The 18851-nt window shown below is 37.7% G+C and overlaps 2 protein-coding genes and 1 long non-coding RNA gene across 3 annotated transcripts; all 3 read left to right on the top strand.

The window, feature by feature from the left end:
* The first annotated feature begins 5113 nt into the window (after window positions 1-5113).
* Window positions 5114-7309, top strand: LOC110722947. Its single transcript, XM_021902218.1, has 2 exons — window positions 5114-6321; window positions 6410-7309. The coding sequence occupies exons 1-2, from the start codon at window positions 5114-5116 to the stop codon at window positions 6999-7001; spliced, it is 1800 nt and encodes a 599-aa protein (XP_021757910.1). The 3' UTR covers window positions 7002-7309.
* A 7183-nt stretch (window positions 7310-14492) lies between these two features.
* Window positions 14493-15419, top strand: LOC110722946. Its single transcript, XM_021902217.1, has one exon. The coding sequence runs from the start codon at window positions 14493-14495 to the stop codon at window positions 15417-15419; it is 927 nt and encodes a 308-aa protein (XP_021757909.1).
* An 872-nt stretch (window positions 15420-16291) lies between these two features.
* LOC110722926 lies at window positions 16292-17498 on the top strand. The gene is made up of 3 exons (XR_002511653.1): window positions 16292-17136; window positions 17224-17323; window positions 17422-17498. It is a non-coding gene; the product is annotated as an uncharacterized LOC110722926 (long non-coding RNA).
* The last annotated feature ends 1353 nt before the right edge of the window (window positions 17499-18851 follow it).

Genomic DNA, 18851 nt, shown 5'->3' with positions numbered 1-18851 from the left:
CCACGCGTTCTTCAGTACGTCGACTGGGTTGGCTTTGGTGGTATTCATCGCGTGGGCTACAGAGAAATAGATCGAGGGCTTATCACAGCATTAGTTGAGAGATGGAGGCAGGAGACACACTCCTTCCATCTTCCTGTGGGGGAGGCGATAGTCACGCTGCGGGACGTCGCGATACTCACACGCCTTCCCATCCATGGGAATGCGGTGACAGGGGGTGTGGTACTTGACCCCGCAGGTTTAGTAGGTCGGGTTTTAGGGGTTCAGCCAGAGCCAAACGAGATCAGGGGCAGCGCGCTGAGGACCGGTTGGCTACGCGACACTTTTGGACATTTACCTCAGGACGCTGACGACGCCACAGTGCAGAGATACGCCCGAGCTTACTTGTTCCTGCTCATCTCGGGCGTGCTCTTTGGAAACAAGAGCGGAAGCCATCTTCAGATTATTTACCTGCAGCTGTTAGACCACGACTGGGATGAGATCCGTGGATACAGTTGGGGTAGTGCTTGTTTGGCGGTCTTGTATCGCCATCTGTGTAGAGCATCACAGCGTGGAGCACAGCTGATTGGAGGTCCTTTGGTTGTGCTACAGGTAAACCTCATCATTATCCTTAAGCCTAGTCTGATAATGACTTGACGTTATTTATGCTTTACCTTTTATTTGATTTTTAAAACAGCTATGGGCTTGGGAGCACATCCATGTAGGGAGACCAGGTAGGCCTGTTGTACACCGTCCAGGGCAGCTGGACCAGGACGATCAGTACGCAGCATACGATGCTCCCCCGCTCCCTGAACCCGATCAGGCATACGGTTGTAGGTTCGTAACATTATACTTGTGTACTCAAATTTTGTTATAATTAGCTAGTACAACTTCTTAAATAATTTGTTGCCACAGGTGGGTGGTTCCCTGACTAACACATGCGCATACAGCGAGAGGTCTTCTCTACTACCGTGACGCCCTCGATCGACTCTCGGATGAACAGGTGGAATCTTGCACTACATTTGTAATCGTTTGTTTACTCTTTATACTGTTTATTGGCATTGCCCTAACCTTTTCACGATATACCCTTGTTGCAGATGACATGGGATCCCTATTCTGCTGTGTTGGTAGAGGCCATGCCGGAACACTTGCTGGAGCATCGTGCTAAGTGGCTTGCCAGGACCCCCATGATCTGTTTTGAGGTCGTGGAGAGCCACCTACCGGACCGAGTGTTGCGACAGTTCGGACTTCAGCAGCCTATCTCCATGCCCTGTGACACTAGTATTCGCCTCCACGGCATTGACCGTCGTGGAAAGTTGGAGACAAACTGGGCACTGGAGCATCATCAATTCATTGAGCTTTGGGACCAGCGGTTGGAGTCCATCGTTGACGGTCACCTGTTTCAGGGTGTTATGGATCCGCGTGATCCTTACATGGTATGGTACAGGCAGATTACACGCCTTTTCATCAACCCTACCTACACCCCACCGTCCACGCACTACCATCCAGCTTATGATGTTATCTGCGGACTTGTGAGTTTTTTCAGTTTCTTGTTTTCCAAAATTATTTGAAATTCTATATCATATTACTAATTCATGGATGATTACTGCAGGCGGGGGATATGGGTGCGATGGTTGATGCACTTTCAGATGCCTTAGCAGCCGTACCCACCAGAGCCCAGGTTGAGCGGGTGCGAGATATGGGCATACATAGCTTGCAGAGATATGGCCATGGCCATCTCGTCCACCCCAGGGACGATCATGACCCCAACTCCTTCCATTCACAGTTCGACTTTGGACAGAGTAGTGGTGGAGGTCATACTTTGGGCTCTACACAGGCAGAGGATTACTTCATCCATAACACCGCTCCCGGCCACAGCCAGGGTGACTCATCGTCTCGCCAGCTGACTCCTCCATCGTCCCGAGACCCATTCACCACCATTCAGCATTACACGAGGCGTCCGAGGTGTGTTCGTAGACGGACGGAGGACACACAGGATGGAGATCAGTTAACTCCAATACATGAGTCCGGATAGTATTAGTTAGTTGATCCTTTTGTGGTACTCAGATATTTAACAATGTTGTATATAACGCTTACATTATTAATACAAGAAATGTTTTCTAAATGTCTCTCTGTACAATTTGAAGTTTATTTCCCTTATTTGTCCGAATTTGACTTTTGTTAGTGAAACTATATCTTTTATATCCGTTATATGTATCAAGCAGCATATATTTGGTCTCCTGCACTTAAAGTGCTGTTTCACAATGGTTATCATGCTGTTGGGGTTGTTTCCAGTGTTTGATGGTTGTCGGTGGTGGTCGATGGTGGTGGAAAGGTTGGGGCTGGTGGTGGGAATGCTCTTGCGTTGTTTAGGGTGTTTTATGGTAGTTTATGGGTGGTTGAGAGTGGCGGGCGGTGGTGGTGGGGGAGGTGGTTGATGGTGGTGGGGGTGGTGGTTAATGATGGGGGTGGTGGGAATGTCCTTGCGTTGTTTAGGGTGTTTTGCATTGCATGGGGGTGGTCGAGAGTGGCGGGCGGTGGTGGTGGGGGAGGTGGTGGATGGTGGTGGGGGTGGTGGTTCATGGTGGGGCTGAGCTGATACTGCTGGGTGAGGGTTATGTGTAGGGGCAGCAGCAGATTGCAGAAACTGCTGCTGATGTAGTGTAGCAGATGCTGCTGGTTATGCAGTCTAGCAGAAAAACGCTGCCTGAGGCAGCGTTTTATGCTTTAACATAAAACGCAGCCTCAGGCAGCGTTTTATGCTTCAAATAAAACGCTGCCTCAGGCTGCGTTTTATGCTTCAACATAAAACGCTGCCTCAGGCAGCGTTTTAAAGCCCATATACATATTCCAGTGTAATTTGGCAAAATATACTAGTATATTTTGCCAAAATACATACCAACAGGTCAACAAGGTAAAACGCTGTCTCGGACAGCGTTTTACTTCTTGAATTTTTTTTAAAAAAAAAAAACTGGGTGTAAAACGCTGTCCGAGACAGCGTTTCACCCCAGAAGCTTAGTTTGGGAAATACTTTTCCCACGAGACCAATTTGGTAAATAATTTACCAATAAAGCTCAATTTGGGAAAAAGTTCAATTAAATTAGTAAAAGGAGAAAGAAGATGGCTGGGGTGTGCGTGTCCGGTACTGCCGGTACGGTTGAAGGTTTTTTACTTTTTATATTCCTTGTTTTGTAAAATAAAGTTCATCTAATGGGCTTTTACTTCAAAGTAATAATTTAGGCTTTGCAAAAACAAAAATTTGTATATTTAAATATCTTAATTCTTAGAATAACTAGTAGTTATTCAATAAAATTTATTTATTCAATATGGAGTATTATAATATCTCATTACAAAAATTAATGTACAAGATTATACCAAAAAAAAATTAGTACATTTATTTCCATAACAATCTAACCATATAGCTATAGTTTTAACAATTAATTAACTAGATTGTGGCTCGGGCGATGCTTCGTGTATTGAAATTACCTTAAGTTTAAAAACTTGTAGATATTATTATGTATGATTGCTTAATTGGTATTGAATATAGAAAAATAGCATGCAAGGAAACAACCATTTAGTATGTGATTGATTTCTTACAAATTAAATTGTACTTTAATGTGCAATTATTAGAAGTTACATTCTACATATGAAGAGTTTTGAGTGATAATACAGAGGGTGAGACCTGTGAAGCACGGACACGCCACCTAGCTGAGGTGTCCGTGTCGACACGCGTGTCCGACACCGACACGGGTGGGACACGGTGCGATACGTGTCCGACACTTCAAAATCCGTGTCCCTTTTTTTTAAAAAAAAAACGTCATGGACACGGACCGTGTCTCCCTATGACACGGCCCGTTTTTTGTTGGACACGCCCTTTTGTTATTCGCTTTCCAGCCCAACTCCCTCAGTTTCTTTTTTCTCAAACCCTACTGCTTTCAATCTTCCTCTTCACGAGTTCATTCTACCTCAACCTTCTCAAACCCAAATCGCCGCCGACTGAAGTCGCCTGACCGTCGCCCACCGTCCACCGTCACAGCGTCAGTCGTCGGCTCGTCGCTCGTCGCAAGTCCTCACTCCTCAGTCATCACGAAACCTGGCCACTTTAATACTCTATTCCTTCAATCCTTTGTCGACTCGCCGTCAGCCCGTCACTCGTCGGCTCGTCGCTCGTCGCTCTCGTCGGTGCTCTCAGCCTTCTCACTTTCTCAGGTATTCCTCTCAATCTCTCATTCTCGTTTTAAATTTTTAATTTTATTTCATTCCTTCACGATTTGCTTAAATTGGCTAATTTCAGTAATTTGTATCATGGTTTTGTGGTTCAATTACTTCAATATTATGTTCTAGATTAAGGGATATGTAGTGTGTTATGGTTTTCGTTTTTGTTATTTGTTTACCCCTTTTGAGTTTTGACCATTTTTGGGTTTAAAAACTTGCTTTCAGACTTTCAGTTAGTCTAAACTTTTGTGCATTTTTGTGATTTTTGTGATCATTTAGTCTAAACTTTATGCTTGCCCTTCAACTGCTGCATTAGTGCATTGATATATATGTTGTGTATGTTAGTGCCCATTGTTTTGGAGAAATAATATGCATGTGGATACTGTATATATAAATGAAACAGTACTCTATATTTCTAACATTTACACTATAAACTTATACATATAACACATGTGCATTGTGTAATTTGATTGTGTTGTTTGAGCTAAACTATAAATGTTTGATTTGCTGAAAATGTATTGTTGTCTTGTTGAAATTGTCAGGAATGTCTTCTAGTGGTTCTAGTGCCTCTGCTTCGTGCAATGTTAGTGGTAGTAGTAATTCATCTGAGTCTAAGGACCCCTACCCTTTGTGGAAGTTTGTTGTTAAGGGTGATAAAATATCGGGTGGTGGAGGAAATTATAATTGGAAATGTAACTTTTGCGGCGAAGTTAAAAATGGTTCATACACTAGAGTGAAAGCTCATTTGCTAGGTGAACAAGGGAAAGGGATTCAAACTTGTAATAAAGTGAAAATTGATGACCTTGCTAAACTAAGATCGCTTCATCGTGAATCCGAGGATTATAAAAAATCTTTGTTACCAAAAGTTCCACCTTTTTCAAATGAACCCATATCTTCTCACACTTCAAATGAAGCTACATCAATGAGACTAGGTTCATTTGATAATGTAAAGAAGAGGAAATCAAAAAATACAATTTCTGATGCTTTTAATGTGCAATCTCGTGACCACTTGGATTCTGAAATTGCTAGAATGTTTTACACAGGGGGGTTGCCTTTTAATCTTGCTAGAAACCCTTACTATGTTAGTTCATATACAATGGCTGCCAATTCTAATCTCTCTGGTTATAAGCCTCCCGGATACAACAAACTTAGAACAACTTTGCTTTGTAAAGAGACAGAAAATGTGGATAGGTTATTACAACCTATGAAAGCCACATGGAAAACAAAAGGTGTTAGCATTGTTAGTGATGGGTGGAGTGATCCACAAAGAAGGCCTTTGATTAACATTATGATTGCTTCTGAAACGGGTCCTATGTTTATGAAAGCTATTGATTGCTCGGGTGAGATTAAGGACAAAGATTTCATTGCTACCTTACTAAGTGAGGTGATTGATGAAATTGGAGATCAAAATGTTGTTCAAATAATCACAGATAATGCAAGTAATTGTAAGGCTGCAGGGGAATTGGTTGAGGGTAGGTATCCTCATATATATTGGACACCATGTGTTGTTCATACACTTAATCTTGCAATGAAAAGCATCTGTGCAGCTAAGAATGTGTTGAATAATGTTGAAGTATATGATGAATGTAATTGGATAACGGAAGTTCATGCAGATGCCTTGTTCATTAAAAATTACATAATGAATCATTCGATGAGGCTTTCAATGTTCAATAAGTTTTCGCCATTAAAACTACTTTGCATTGCCGACACTCGTTTTGCTTCAATTGTGTGCATGCTTAAAAGGTTGAAACTCCTTAAAACATCACTTCAATCAATGGTTATTAGTGAGAATTGGTCCTTATACAAGGATGATCGACGCGGGCAAGCCTCACATGTAAGGGAAAAGATTTTGGATGAAATATGGTGGGAAAAAGTTGATTACATTCTTGATTTTACACGCCCAATCTATGAGATGATTAGGGTTTGTGACACCGACAAATCTTCCTTGCATTTGGTTTATGAAAGATGGGACATTATGGTTCAAAAGGTGAAAGATGCCATCTACAAGAAAGAGGGTAAACTAGATTATGAACAATCTACCTTCTTTAATGTAGTTAAAGGGATTCTTAGTAGTCGTTGGAGTAAGGGTAGTACTCCACTTCATTCATTAGCACATTCTTTGAATCCAAGGTAAGTTTTACTTATTTAATTCATCTTTATTTATTTTTCCTTGTTTTTTATTTAATTTCTTATGGCTATTCTTATTTTGTTGTTAAAGATTTTACACGGAAGAATGGCTTAATGAGGTCCCGGGACGAGTTGCTCCAAATGCCGACAATGAAATTTCCACACAAAGATTACAATGCTTTCGAAGGCTTTTCCAAAGTCCCGATGAAAGATTCAAGATCAACACGGAATTTGCAATATTCTCACAAAAATCAGAGGGGATCTTTCTCAACATTGATTGCATGCATGATATGGCTTTGATGGATGCTAAAAATTGGTGGGCAACTTATGGTTCCCAAGTGCCTATGCTTCAAGGTTTGGCTTATAAGCTATTAGGTCAACCTTCTTCCTCTTCTTGTAGTGAAAGGAATTGGAGCACCTATAAGTTTATTCATTCTTGCACTAGAAATAAGCTTACTCCTAAACGTGCTCAAGACTTGGTATACATTCATAACAACCTTCGATTACTTTCTAGGAGAAGTGAAGAATACACTAAGGGGAGATCTAAGTTGTGGGATGTGGGTGGAGATGAGCATGACAACCTAGGAGAGGTTGGTATTCTAGAGATGGCCGAGCTCTCACTTGATGAACCCGAGATGGAGAATATGATTTTTGATGATGTACTTGGTGATGGTGAAGAATGAAACTATTAGTACTTTTGTTTATTTTATTTATGATTTGTAAAACTATTATTAAGACATGTATTTGGTTTGATGGTTTCTTGATATGTATGAGACTACGTTCGTACACTTTGTTTATTTACTTGTTTTAACAAAATTGTGTGTTTTGAGGCTAATTATTTAGTGTTTTATTGAATAGGTTGTCAAATTCTCGTTTTTTTTGATATATTATATGCCTTGTTATATGCCGTACCCGTGTCCCCTATTTCAGGATTGCCGTTTTCCCGTGTCCGTATCGTGTCCGTGTCCGTGTCCGTGTCGGTATCCGTGCAACATAGGGTGAGACATAAGGATGAAAATAACAGTGATATGGAGCCAAATCACATTGAGGGAATATTGACACTAAACTATAATATAGATAATTCTTAACACTAAACTATGCCTATGTCTATATACTAGGAAGTTTTATATACCCAAAAAGTTATTGGGTAATACAGGCAAATAACTCTTAAAAACACGGGTTTTAAGGAAATGGGAAGATTCCTTGTACATTAATCATGGGACGGAGGGAATAGTTGTTTATCAAACACTTTTTTATATAATAAGCTAATCAAATGAGTTAATATAACTAGGGCCTGTTCTTATAGACTGAACTCAGTTGAACTGAACTGAATTAAAATGAATATTTTATAAGAGAAGGAAATTAGAAGCTGAGCTAAATTGAAAATAAACGTATGAGAACAGGCCCTAAGTTAGTCAAATCAGTTAACATATTCAAATTCATCTATAAGCTACCAGCTTTTCACCAAACAAGGCTAGTGACAATTAAAGTAGGTAGCTTCAAGCCTTCAACTATTCAGCGAAGAGGTAACAATGGAGATTGAATAAAGATACAATTATATAAATTAATAACAAAGAAAAAAAATTACAAACTTAGCGTTACCTTTTGAGTGATTGTAGCCTTTCTGCAAAATCAATTTGAATAAGTAAAGGTTCATTCAACTGTTCACACCTTAATCATTGGTGGAAGCATGACTTCCCTTCTTCACACAAAAAAAGGAAGCAATTTATTATTTATTTTTATTGTTGTAAAGATAATTTCCAGGAAATGATTATACTAGAGTAGTAGATTTAAAAATAAAGTCCATAGATGACATATTGACTTTGACGGCAAACTTGAATTGTATTCAACCGTAACTTCTTTGCTCCGGAGTCCGGAGTACAAAGCACGTGTAGGAATCAAGAGTCTTCCTATCTTATTTTGGTTTTTTAAATGTAAGAAAAAAAAAAATACGAAGTATATATATTAGGATACCCTTTTTTCTACTGTGTCACTGTAAAGAATACTACTCCGTAGAATAGTAGCTAGCCCTTAGAGCACTCACATCAGTGAGCAAAAAAAAAATGCTCATTCTCTCTCTAGCCATTATCGACTTGTCGTTTGATAAATACAGAGTAACTACGAAGTACTATATTATTTTACTTATTTTAATGATAAATAATAATGATCGGTTAATTTTTTTCTATATTATAAAATGTTTTTTTTTTTACGGGACACATTATAAAATCACAAACTTTTAAAAAAAAAAGCCGGTTTACAATAAATTCATTGTAAATCGGACCGTATAAAACAAGTGTGGGTTTGTGAGTAACTCATTTTTTTTACTCTATATTCCATTTTCTCTCATCCCCTCACAATACTTCTTTTACCTCATTTCCCTACTTTCAAAGATTCTTTCAATTCTCCTGGATTTTTCCTCTCTCGATCCTCTCCATTGATGAACTATTGTACTTCTTTCTTCCATTTTCTTTGGTGGTTCAAGCAATCTTTTTCTTCCATCAAATTTGAGTATTCTTTTTTACTTCTTCAGTTTTAGATTAAAATGGTAAATTTTAAGCTTATGAAGAAGAAGACAATTCTACTAATATAAACGGCGAAATTGAACTTGTTTGAATTTATTTCTGATTTTTTTTAATCTTTTTATTCGTATATTTTTAATTAAATTCATTAATTTTTCAGTGTTTTACTCAAAAAAAAAATTACAAGTAATTTTTGTAGGGTAGCTTATGTGATTTTATGGGGTTGGTCACTTTTGTGCATTAAAGAGTTGCTTTGACTTTTACGCGTGAAAATGATAACTTTTGTGGGTAAAAAAAGGTAACGTTTATGTATGAAAGGGACGTTTGTGGATAGATTGGGTAACGTTTATGTATGAAAAGGGTCACTTTTGTGAAAATAAAGGGTTACTTTTGTGAAAAATGGGTCACTTTTGTGAAAAATGATCACTTTTATGAAAATATGGGTCAGTTTTGTAAAAAAAAAAAAAAAAAAAAAAGGGTCACTTTTATAAGAAAAAAGGGTCACTTTTCGCAAAATATTCGATGTACAATAAAATTATTGTAAAGCGGGGGCATGCAAAAGTTTTTGTTATAAAATAGACACAATTAGTTTTATACTCCATCAGTGTTTAAATAATAAATAAATAAAACATTTTCTTTTCCCACAAAAAGTCAAAGCAAAGAAGCATGTTACTTGATTTTACTAACAACTTGCCTTAACTTCACTCACAAATACATGACTTGACTTTAGAACTCAAGAGAGAGCCATGAAATTGATATTTTGATATAATAATAGGAAAAATTGCTCCCATTAATCTGAACTTTGTCTCGTCCGTCGAAAATAATCTCAACTTTCGTTTATTATCTATCACTCCCAACTTTAGGCGGTATTAATTTTTGTTGCACCCAACAGGTTATTTAACCTGATGTAGCAGCTTACCTAGACACGTGTCAGTGTCAGTTTATGATTGAGTTTATTTATTTTTTTTTTTAAAAAAAACCCCACAAACCACTCATGCCCAACGACTGCCACCCCACCCCCACCCCATCGGAAAATCACCCCCACCCCCGAAAAATCTCTCCCCTGCTATCGGAAACCGCCGCCCATCCTTCTACCTCGAAACCCACCCGGCCTTTCCCTTTCCCCACCCCCGAAAACCCCTCCCCCACCCCTGTTTCCTTCGTCACTCCCCTCTCCCCCGCCGTTTTCCGACCCCTCCCCGTCGTTTCCGCCCCCTTCCCCTTCGTTTCCAACCCAAATCCGGCCTCTTTTCCTTTATCCTCCCCCAATCCCGCTGCCATTAACAGTGGCTGCCTTTGGTTGGCTAGGGATTTTTTTTGTTTTTAATTTTTTTTTTTGACCATTCATGTAGTGACACATGTCCAAAAAAAATCTAACACACAAATATTGACCGGATTAACCGGTTTCAGGTAAGTTGAGTGCAATAGAAATTAATACCCCCTAAAGTTGGGAGTGATAGATAATAATCCAAAGTTGGAATTAATTTGGACGGACGAGACAAAGTTCAGATTAATGGGAGCAATTTTTCCATAATAATAAGTGAAGATATTCAAAGTGAAAATAGGTAATGAAAATACATCTCAAAATTTCAAGAAGACAGTAAGACACTTACAGCACAATGCAAGCAAAAAGTCTAAAAAAAGATGGTACGTTTGACTTGGAGTCAACCATTTTTGCATCACAACTCCAAGTCCATGTCAAAGTAGTAGTTGTGAGATACAAAAGACAAATATAGCAAGGGAATAAGGGATGACAAAAAGGAATGATAAAAGATGTTAATGATTTGCGGAAAACATGTTATATCCCTGAAATTCGTCCCTAAAAACATGATGTGAAACTAACCTCTTAAAATTCAAAGTGAAATATTGAAGGAGTAGAGTTAGGATTCAATTTCCGTTCCAATACCAATATGAGATAACGACCTCTACATATTGATTCAATAATAAGTCGGGTTGAATTTGGGTCGGGTCAATAACAAGTCGGGTTGATTCGGGTCGGTTTTGTAATAGGTCGGGTTTGTAACAGGTCGGGTTAAATTCGAGTCGAGTTAGAAACAAGTCGGGTTGAATTCGGGTCGGGTTAGGAACAAATCGGGTTGAATTCGGGTTTTGACGGGTTAAAACGGGTTTGGGTCAATTTCGGTTCAGGTCAGGTTCGGTTCAGGTCAATAATTTATGGGTTACATTCGGGTCGGGTCATCTTTAGGTCGGTTAATGTTTGGGTTCGGGTCTCAAATACTCGGATCAACTCGGGTTTTGGGTTGGTTTCAGGTCGGGTTAGGTCGGGTTCGGGTCACCATTTTTTTCGGGTTCAGACGGGTCAGTTAATAGGTCGGGTTAGGGTCGGTATTTCGAGTCGGGTCAGCTTTTAACAGCTCTAGGCAAAATACATAACAAGAGACCATGATAGAGTAAATGATCAGACTAAATCTTTACACTACTTAACAAATCAACTGAATATATATATATATATATATATATATATATATATATATATATATATATATATATATATATATATATATATATATATATATATATATATATATATATATAGGAGAAGGCTCTTGTGAGAATTTTTCTTATGTGAGAATTTTACATATATGAGAACACTTTTTATGTTCTAAATTTTTACTCGTATGTTCTAAATTTTAAATCTGATGTTCTAAACTTTTCCTTAGGTGTTCTAAATTAAATCAAATGTTCTAATTTAGTACTCACATGTTCTAAACCATAAATTAGTTAAGTTTGATGTCATAAATTTTAAATAACTTGTTCCAAAATTTTAACTTATATGTTCTAAATTTTAAAACGTGTGTTCTAAGATTTTTAATTATAAGTTCCAGATTTTAAAGCGTATGTTCTATTTTTTTTTACACGTATGTTCTAAATTCTTTACTCACACTTTCTATATTCTATATCAGTTTGTTCTAAATTTTTATTCACATGTTCATAATCTTAAGTCAGATGTTCTAAACATATTACTCACACAAATGTTCTAATTTATTACTCATATGTTCAGAATTTTAATTTGAGTCACATGTTCTAAATTTTTAAGTCGCATGTTCTAAATTTTTACTCACATGTTCTAAATTTTAAATCAGTTCTCATATAAGTATGAATACTCACATATGGACCTATTCTCACCGGATCCCTCCCCTATATATATATATATATATATATATATATATATATATATATATATATATATATATATATATATATAAAATGAAGTATTTAGATACATCCACACGTTAAAGGACATCCAAGACATAAATGAAAATGAAAAATCGTACCCTTTCAACCAAGTCATTGTTGGGAAAATTATGATTGACTTCGGATTATAAGATATCTACTTCCTGTATCAGCTCAAACAGATTAAATCCCAAGTCATCTGAAGAAAACATCCAATTTATATTTCATTAGTTTTGTGCCCGTGCGATGCCCGAGTTGTTTATTGAATTTTAAGATATATTTTTAATCTACACTACTAGAAATAGGCTAAATTGCGACGGAATGCTTACGACGGATATGATTTTCCGTCGTAAAGGTGGATATTTTCGACGGAAAATATTTCGTCGCAATTTAGTGACGGAAATTTCGATTACGACGCTTTTTCCCTCGTAAAATTTACGACGGAATTTATTTCCGTCGTAATTTAAAACTTGCGACGGAATATTCCGTCGTAAGTTTTAAATTACGACGGAAATAAATTCCGTCGTAAATTCTACTGTCATTTTTTCAAAATTGAAATTGCGACCTTGCCCTAAAAAAAGGGGGAAATAATTGAAAATCAGAGAGAGAAGTGAAGCAGCGCGAGGAGAGAGAGAAAGAGAAGGAGAGAGGAGAAAGTCGCGGCGGCGGTGGTGATTTCTTTACGCCGGCGACGCTTGCACATCAGCCGCCGAGAAAGAGAACGGGAAATAGAGAGGAGAAAAAGAACGGGAAAGAAAGAGAGAGGAGAAAGAGAACGGGAAAGAGAAAGATAAGGAGGAAGGTTTCCGGCGAGCTTTCGAGCCCTGGTGGTTTCCGGCGAGCCGCCGCGTCTAGGTAAGTGTGTGCAATTGTCAATTAATTTATTTTTATTTTTTTTGCAAAAAAACTACCGGAATAACATGGTAAAATTTGCTGAACCCACAACGCAGCCGCACCTCCGTCCCCTAGCCGTGACTGAACCCACCGGCCCTTGGTTGTTTCCGGAGACGCCCCACCTCTGCCTGACAGTAAGTTGCCTTTGCTTTCCCCCTTTTTTTTCAATTTAATTTTGTTTACTTATAAACCCTTAATTATTATTATTTTTTTTTAAATTTTGTTGTAGGATTTGTACAATTTTGTTGGTTTAATTGTTAAAAAGAAGTGCAGATCTAAAGGTTAGGTACATTACAAACCCTAATATAATGTATATGTGTATCTTACTTTGGTTGTTAGATATTCAATAACTTTTAGTTTGGTTAATTTAGTGACATTGGTGATCTCTTATAAGTAATTAATTGCTCCCTTCTCTTTAAAAAAAACAATATAATGTTAGTTTGGTTTAGTTTAGTTTAACATAATGTAGTTTAGTTAAGTTTATGTTAATATAATGTGTTTTAGTTTAATTTATTTTAATATAAAGTACCTTATTGTAGTTTAGTTTTTTTTAGAAATGTGTTAGTTTAATTTAATATATAAAACGGTAGTTTGGTTTGGTTTAGTTTAATATAATATATTAGTTTACTTTGGTTTGGTTTGATTTGGTTTATATTAATAGTATGGTGTTATGATATGTTTCTCTTGTTTAGTTTAATCTTGATATATTTGTTTAATATTATGTATGTTAGTTAAGTATATATATTTTTAAATAAATCTTATAATTAATTAATTGCTCCCTTGATCTTTAAAATAAACAATGTTAGTTTGGTTTAGTTTAGTTTAACATAATGTAGTTTAGTTTAACATAATGTAATTTAGTTAATATTATGTTAATATAATGTGTTGTAGTTTAATTTATTTTAATATAAAGTATCTTAATTTAGTTTAGTTTTTTTAGAAATATGTTAGTTTAATTTAATATATAAAACGGTAGTTTGGTTTGGTTTAGTTTAATATGATATATTAGTTTACTTTGGTTTGGTTTGATTTGTTTCTCTTGTTTAGTTTAATCTTGATATATTTGTTTAATAATATGTATGTTAGTTAAGTATATATATTTTTTAAAAAAATCATTTGCATAATCATATGCCTAGATACCCGTTCAAGGCATACACATTAGGAGTATGTCTTGAATAGTCCCCGGTTGGGACTGTCCTTGTACGTTTATTCTCACTTAGGTGGTGAATGTATTCCTTTGTTTTAATTCTAAGGAAGATCCTTGCTTGTCATTTCTCTACAATGTTCTCTAGGTACATATATAGGTGTTTCTAATCGCCTATATTGTGTACTCGGGGAACTGTAGGGAGATGCTGCCGGATTTTCCGTAGAATTGAAATTCTGACATACATTCACTAGTGAGACTGAACGTACAACGATGGGTTAGGTTGGAGTGATAACGACCCTTGAAAATCATTTCTCTTCTCATTTGCATTTCCATAACAGTTTGATCTACAATGAATATATATTGTGCTTTATGACTAATATGATTAATGGCATATGTGTTAGTTGTGTAGAACTTGTAATATGAAACGAAAAGAACGTAGATGGATGTACGAAAGGAAGGTTGGGAATTCTATTAATCTTGAGTTCTTGAAGGGGGTAGATGAATTCCTTAAATATGTGGAAGATCATCCCGAGAGTAGCAACCCGAATGAAGTTAGGTGTCCATGTTTTAAATGCAAAAACAAACGTCTCTGGAATCCAGATACGGTCAAACTTCATTTGTATCGCAACGGTTTTTTACCTAATTACTACGAGTGGATGTGTCATGGGGAAGGGTTTCCAGGAACTCGTAGAAGGGAGTCAAATGAATATCGTGAAATGGTTTTGGATGCCTTTGGTCAGTCTCAAGATCAAGGCCATTCCGAAGAGCCACCTGTTTCATTAGAGGAGGAGCCTAATGCACAAGCCAAGCCATTTTTTGATTTGTTAAGGGCTTCTGAACAACCGTTGTACGAAGGGAGTTCATTGTCTGTGTTAGAGATGGCTTCTAGAATCACTAGCCTAAAGTGTGAGTATAATTTGCCGCATAGATGTGTTGATGGATTTGCTTCTTTGGTTAATGAAGCGATTCCTAACAACAACCACATGGCCGAGACATTCTATGAGGTCAAGAAAATTGTTAAGGGGTTAGAGCTGCCCCATGAAAAGATTCATGCAAGCCCGAAAGGATGTATGTTGTTTTGGAAAGATGATGCTCAATTATCTACATGTAGGGTGTGTGGCAGCGACCGATACAAGAAGACTTCTAAAGGCAGCTTAGTGCCTTTGAATGTTCTATTTTATTTCCCTATCACACCTAGGTTGCAAAGGCTTTTTGCAACTAAAAACATTTCTGAGGAAATGACATGGCATGCTAAAAATCCTCGAGTTCAAGGCACAATGGCACACCCTAGCGATAGTGAAGCGTGGAAACACCTAGATAGTTGCTTTCCTGAGTTTGCCTCTTAACCTCGTAATGTTCGACTTGGCCTATGTACGGATGGATTTGCTCCACATGGTCAGTTTGGGGGACAGTATTCATGTTGGCCTGTCATTTTGACCCCTTATAACTTGCCTCCGTCAATGTGTATGAAAAGACAGTTCATGTTTCTTTCGTTACTCATTCCTGGTCCTAAAAACCCTAAGGGAAACTTGGATGTTTACATGCAGCCGCTCATACACGAGTTGAAACAGTTGTGGGAAGTTGGGGCAAATACTTACGATATTTCGAGAAAAAAAAATTTCAATCTTCGAGCAACCATCCTATGGACCGTTAGTGACTTCCCAGCTTATGGTATGTTATCTGGTTGGACCACAGCCGGTAAGAAGGCTTGTCCATATTGCATGGAGAAAAGCAAAGCATTTTGGCTCGAAAATGGTGGTAAGGTTTCTTGGTTTGACTACCATCGTCAATTCCTTCCGACAAATCATCCTTTTTGAAATAGTAAAAATGCTTTTTGTAAAAACAAAGTCGAAAAAGGTTCACCACCTCACATCATGTCAGGAGAGGAACTTTGGGAATGTGTGAAAAATCTCCCGAAAGCAACAGATGGCCCCGAGGCACTGAAACGTCTCAAGAATGCAAAAAAAGGGTGGTTCAAGCAAAGCACTCTATGGGACCTTCCATATTGGAAACATCTGCTTGTTCGTCACAACTTAGATGTCATGCACGTTGAAAAAAACTTTTTTGATCAGTTGATTCACACTATAATGGACGTGAAAAAGCAATCTTGTGACACCCCATCAGCTCGGAATGACATTGCTAAATACTGTAAATGGCCCCAGCTACATCTTCAAGAGGATGATAGAGGAAAAGAATTCATGCCAAAGGCTCCATTTGCTCTTGACAAGGCTCAGAGAAAGGTTTTGTGTGAGTGGGTCAAACAGCTGCGGTTTCCTGATGGTTACGCTTCCAATTTGAGTCGATGCGTTGATTTGCAATCAGGTAAGTTACATGGAAGGAAAAGTCATGATTGTCACGTGTTCATGGAGAGGTTGTTGCCCACTGCTTTGAGAGAATTGCTCCCTACCCATATATGGAATGCAATTACAGAGATAAGCCAATTATTTCGCGATTTATGTTGCTACACAATTACAGTTAGCGACATGGAGTGATTGGAAAAAAAAAATAGCTGAGATCCTGTGCAAGCTTGAGAAGGTTTCCCCCCCCCATCTTTCTTCAACTCCATGGAGCATTTACCAATTCATTTGCCATATGAGGGCAAGTTATGTGGACCTGTTCAATATCGATGGATGTATCCTTTCGAAAGGTAAATCAAAGGTCCTTTCTCAACTCTTACTTTCATCTCTTTCATTGATTTCCGTTACTTATACTTCTACGGCTACATAAACATAATTACAGGTTCCTCAATCACCTGAAACGAAAAATTGGTAATAAGGCTCGTGTTGAAGGTTCCATATGCAACGCTTATCTCACTGAAGAGATATCAAACTTCTGCTCCAATTACTTTCAGCCCTCAGTTGACACAAAAACACGAGATCTAGGTCGAAATGTGAATGCTGATGTGGAATCCCCGGCTGACAACGATGAAATCCCAGAGCTGTTCACGGTGGATAAGGGTCGTGTGTCAAATTTGGGTAAAACTCGGTATTTAGATGACAAGGAACTCGAACGTGCTCATTTGTTCGTTTTAAGAAATACCGGCATTCTTGGTGAATACGAAAGGTATATAGGTTTACGATAAACTTTTGAAAATCCCTTAAATTTAATATAATTGCTGCAATGATTAACCATGTGTCATTAATCTATTAGGCAGTTTGAGGACTACATTCTTAGTACTCGAACTTATTTGCGTCGAGAAGATGTCATGGAGAAATGCGAAAGTGAATTCCCTGATTGGTTTCATCACAAGGTGATAATACTTTTCGAACATTGCATCTCGATTAATTTGTGATAATATAATATATTTCATTTCAATTAGTGTGACGCTTGTATTCGTAACGGTTATAGGTGAGAGAACAAAAACCAAGTTCCGATGTGTTGCGAGCATTGTCTATGAGGCCTTTCAAGCGTGTTCGAACTTGGAACCAGATATTTTTCGGTGGCTTTAATTTCCACACACAGTCCTATGACAAACACAAATCTACGATGAATTACGGGATGTGTGTCTCAAGTGAGAACGGTGGAGAGTACTTTGGCATTTTAAACAACATAATTGAACTTGTCTACACCGGTCCCGAAAAAGAGTACAAGACTATTTTGTTTAGTTGTAGTTGGATGGATTGTGGTAAAGGAATGAACATTCATGAACAATACAAGCTTGTCGAAGTAAATGATACTAAGAAGTATCCCAAGTATGATCCATTTGTCTTATCTTACCAAGTGTCTCAAGTGTATTATGCATCTTACCCTAGCCTTAAACGTGATCGGGTTCAATGGTGGGCTGTCATCATGGGAGGAGGAAATAAAGGAGAAACGTCCAAGAGGAGAAAGTCTAAGGGGAAATCTTCGGTTGTACGTGTTGATGAGGATGAGTCAATGGAGGAAGAGAAGGCACATGATTTGGGGGCCTCTCAAGAAATCGTCAGAAATGTACAAGGGCAACAGGAGCAACAACAGCATCAGGAATAGGAGCTACAGGACCCGCATCCTAATGACTTGCTAGAGTTGGACCCTTCCACACTTTGGTGCGTATGTATTTGTATAATGAAATATCCTTAAATTCGTATTTACTTTGATAAAGTGAATTTGTATTACTATAACCATGTTTTGTTCACTTTTTGTTGATTATATACTTACATGAATGTCTATCCTTTATTATAGGTTTGATGATATCCCCGTGAAGAATGTGCTCTCCGACTCACTAACCGACTACTATGTTCAGCCTTGGAGGAATTATGGAGAGGTTGATGAAGATTCGAGAGAGCACTTTTGGAACTTGTTCAACGTATGATAACTTTAACCTAACATAATACATGTTTTATAAATTATATTGACGGAGTTGAATTTTGTAATAAAGACATTTTCTTGATTTGCAGAAAAAATTCAAGTGGGCACCTGAGTTAAACAACCAAGTGAAGGACACTTTCGAAGAAAAGTTTGCAAATCGCCTACGTGACACGTTCTACAACATCACACATAGGCTGAATGGTCGCAAACCAAGATGGCTTAATAAGGATGTCCACGAAGGCATGATGAGAATTGTTGCCACCGATCCAAAATATAAGAAGCGGTCGGAACAAAACAAGAAGAACCGAAGAGGCGGATCCATGGAAAATGTCGTTGAACCGACCCACTTTCAAGGTTCAATGTCATCTGTACAACATTCTAAAAAGATGGTAAGGTTCCTACAATATGTCCAGTAACAATTATTTCATTTGTCTATTAATGAATTTTGGTGGGCTAACATGTTTCCATTGATTTTCTGCATGTACATATAA

This window comes from Chenopodium quinoa, unplaced genomic scaffold (genome assembly GCF_001683475.1).
Source record: "Chenopodium quinoa cultivar QQ74 unplaced genomic scaffold, ASM168347v1, whole genome shotgun sequence".
NCBI lineage: Eukaryota > Viridiplantae > Streptophyta > Magnoliopsida > Caryophyllales > Amaranthaceae > Chenopodium > Chenopodium quinoa.
The sequence above is the reverse complement of the archived record's forward strand: the minus strand, read 5'-3'. Positions and strand labels throughout refer to the sequence as shown.